We start from the raw sequence: 1640 nt of genomic DNA on the forward strand, positions 1-1640 counted from the left end.
GATTGGGGAGCTGGGAGGCAGCTGGGCTGTGACCTGGGCCGGGAGGGATCTACCAAGATGGCTGGGCGGGGGGCTGGAGGGCCGGTGGCTGGAGGAGACAGACTCCCTGGCCGGGAAGGCGTGAGCTAAGGGCGCCCGCTGCATCTGGCCCCCGCCCAGGGCTGCACAGGCTCACGAGCCGCCCTCTTACCAGGTGTACGAAACCCCCTTCTACGTGGCGGTGGACCACGACAAGAAGAAGGTGGTGATCAGTATTCGGGGAACCCTATCCCCCAAGGTAGGCTGCCCGCGGCTCCCTGCCCACCAGAGGGACCCCTCACAGCCCCTGAGGGATGCCGCTTCCCTCTTCCTGTCCTCAGCCCGCCCTCGCCTGTCCCCTCTCCCCAGGACGCCCTGACGGACCTGACGGGTGACGCCGAGCGCCTGCCCGTGGAGGGGCACCACGGCACCTGGCTGGGACACAAGGTGCCGCCTCGCGGGCCCCGGCCCCCGGCTTCCTCCCGGGCCAGCGCGGGGACCTGTCCTGTGGGGGGTGGGGTCCTCCCCGCTGGCTGGGCTCACCGGTAGAGACTGGTCAGAGAGGTGTGGGCTGCTGACAGGTCCACGGGGGCTCACTGGCCAGGACCCCATAGTCCTGCCTGGCCTGGATCCTGACCCAGAAGAGCCTGGGGATGCAGCTGGGAAGAGATCCCACTGGTTTCTATAGACACACAACTCTCTGAGCCTCGGTTTTCTCATCTGTGAAATGGGAACAAGTCATAAAGTGCCCACCAGCCCAACGGCCAGGTTGTTACGAAGCCACAAGGGGGAAGTGGGCAGGACAGGGCTGCGAGCTGCTGGTCACTGTGGTTTGGCTGGTCGCTGAGGGGCCCCCCTTCCTCCCAAGCCCTACCTTAGCACCGACCGACCTTTGTCCCCCCTCACCCAGGGCATGGTCCTCTCGGCCGAGTACATCAAGAAGAAGCTGGAGCAGGAGATGGTCCTGTCCCAGGCCTTCGGGAGAGACCTGGTGAGGCGCTTTCCGAGCAGCGCGCCCAGGGGCTGAGCGCCGGGCTGGGGCAGGGGACCCGATGCTTCTAACGGGGTGCAGTCGCCTCACCCAGAGGCCGTTCCCAGTGCAGATGCGACGTCTGGGGGAGGGAGCCTCTCCCGGAGAGTCAGGAAGGGGTGACTTCTGAGCCAGGTTCCAAGGGAGGAGTACGAGTTTGTTAGGACAGTCTCCCCAGACGCTGCTCTGTGGGGCCCAGCTTGGATCTGCCACGCGGGAGCCGGCTCTCAGGCCTCTCTCGGTCCCAGGGCCGCGGAACCAAGCACTACGGCCTGATCGTGGTGGGCCACTCCCTGGGCGCGGGCACCGCCGCCATCCTCTCCTTCCTCCTGCGCCCCCAGTACCCGACCCTCAAGTGCTTCGCCTACTCCCCGCCCGGGGGCCTGCTGAGGTGAGCTGCGGCCCGGGGTGCTCGGGCTGGGGCTGGTGGGCCGTCGCTTCTGGTCAGTGGGGGCCTGGAAATGGCCTGGTAAGGGAGGGGGGCTCTGTCAAGTGCCGGGGGCACCCGGATCTGCCTCGGGCAAAGCCCTGCTGCGGGAAGGGTGGGGCGGGAGCAGACAGTGCAGCCTGGCCCCGTGCACTCCCCAGGGGG

At 67.6% G+C, this 1640-nt stretch overlaps 1 protein-coding gene across 1 annotated transcript in view; it reads left to right on the forward strand.

The window, feature by feature from the left end:
• DAGLA (diacylglycerol lipase, alpha) overlaps window positions 1-1640 on the forward strand; it is a 33883-nt gene that overhangs the window by 26791 nt on the left and 5452 nt on the right. The window contains exons 13-14 of the mRNA XM_015569810.1: window positions 929-1009; window positions 1297-1439. Coding sequence (XP_015425296.1) covers window positions 929-1009; window positions 1297-1439 — 224 coding nt within the window. The remainder of the gene's footprint in view (window positions 1-928; window positions 1010-1296; window positions 1440-1640) is intronic.

This window comes from Myotis davidii, unplaced genomic scaffold (assembly GCF_000327345.1).
Source record: "Myotis davidii unplaced genomic scaffold, ASM32734v1 scaffold826, whole genome shotgun sequence".
NCBI classification, from domain to species: Eukaryota; Metazoa; Chordata; class Mammalia; order Chiroptera; family Vespertilionidae; genus Myotis; species Myotis davidii.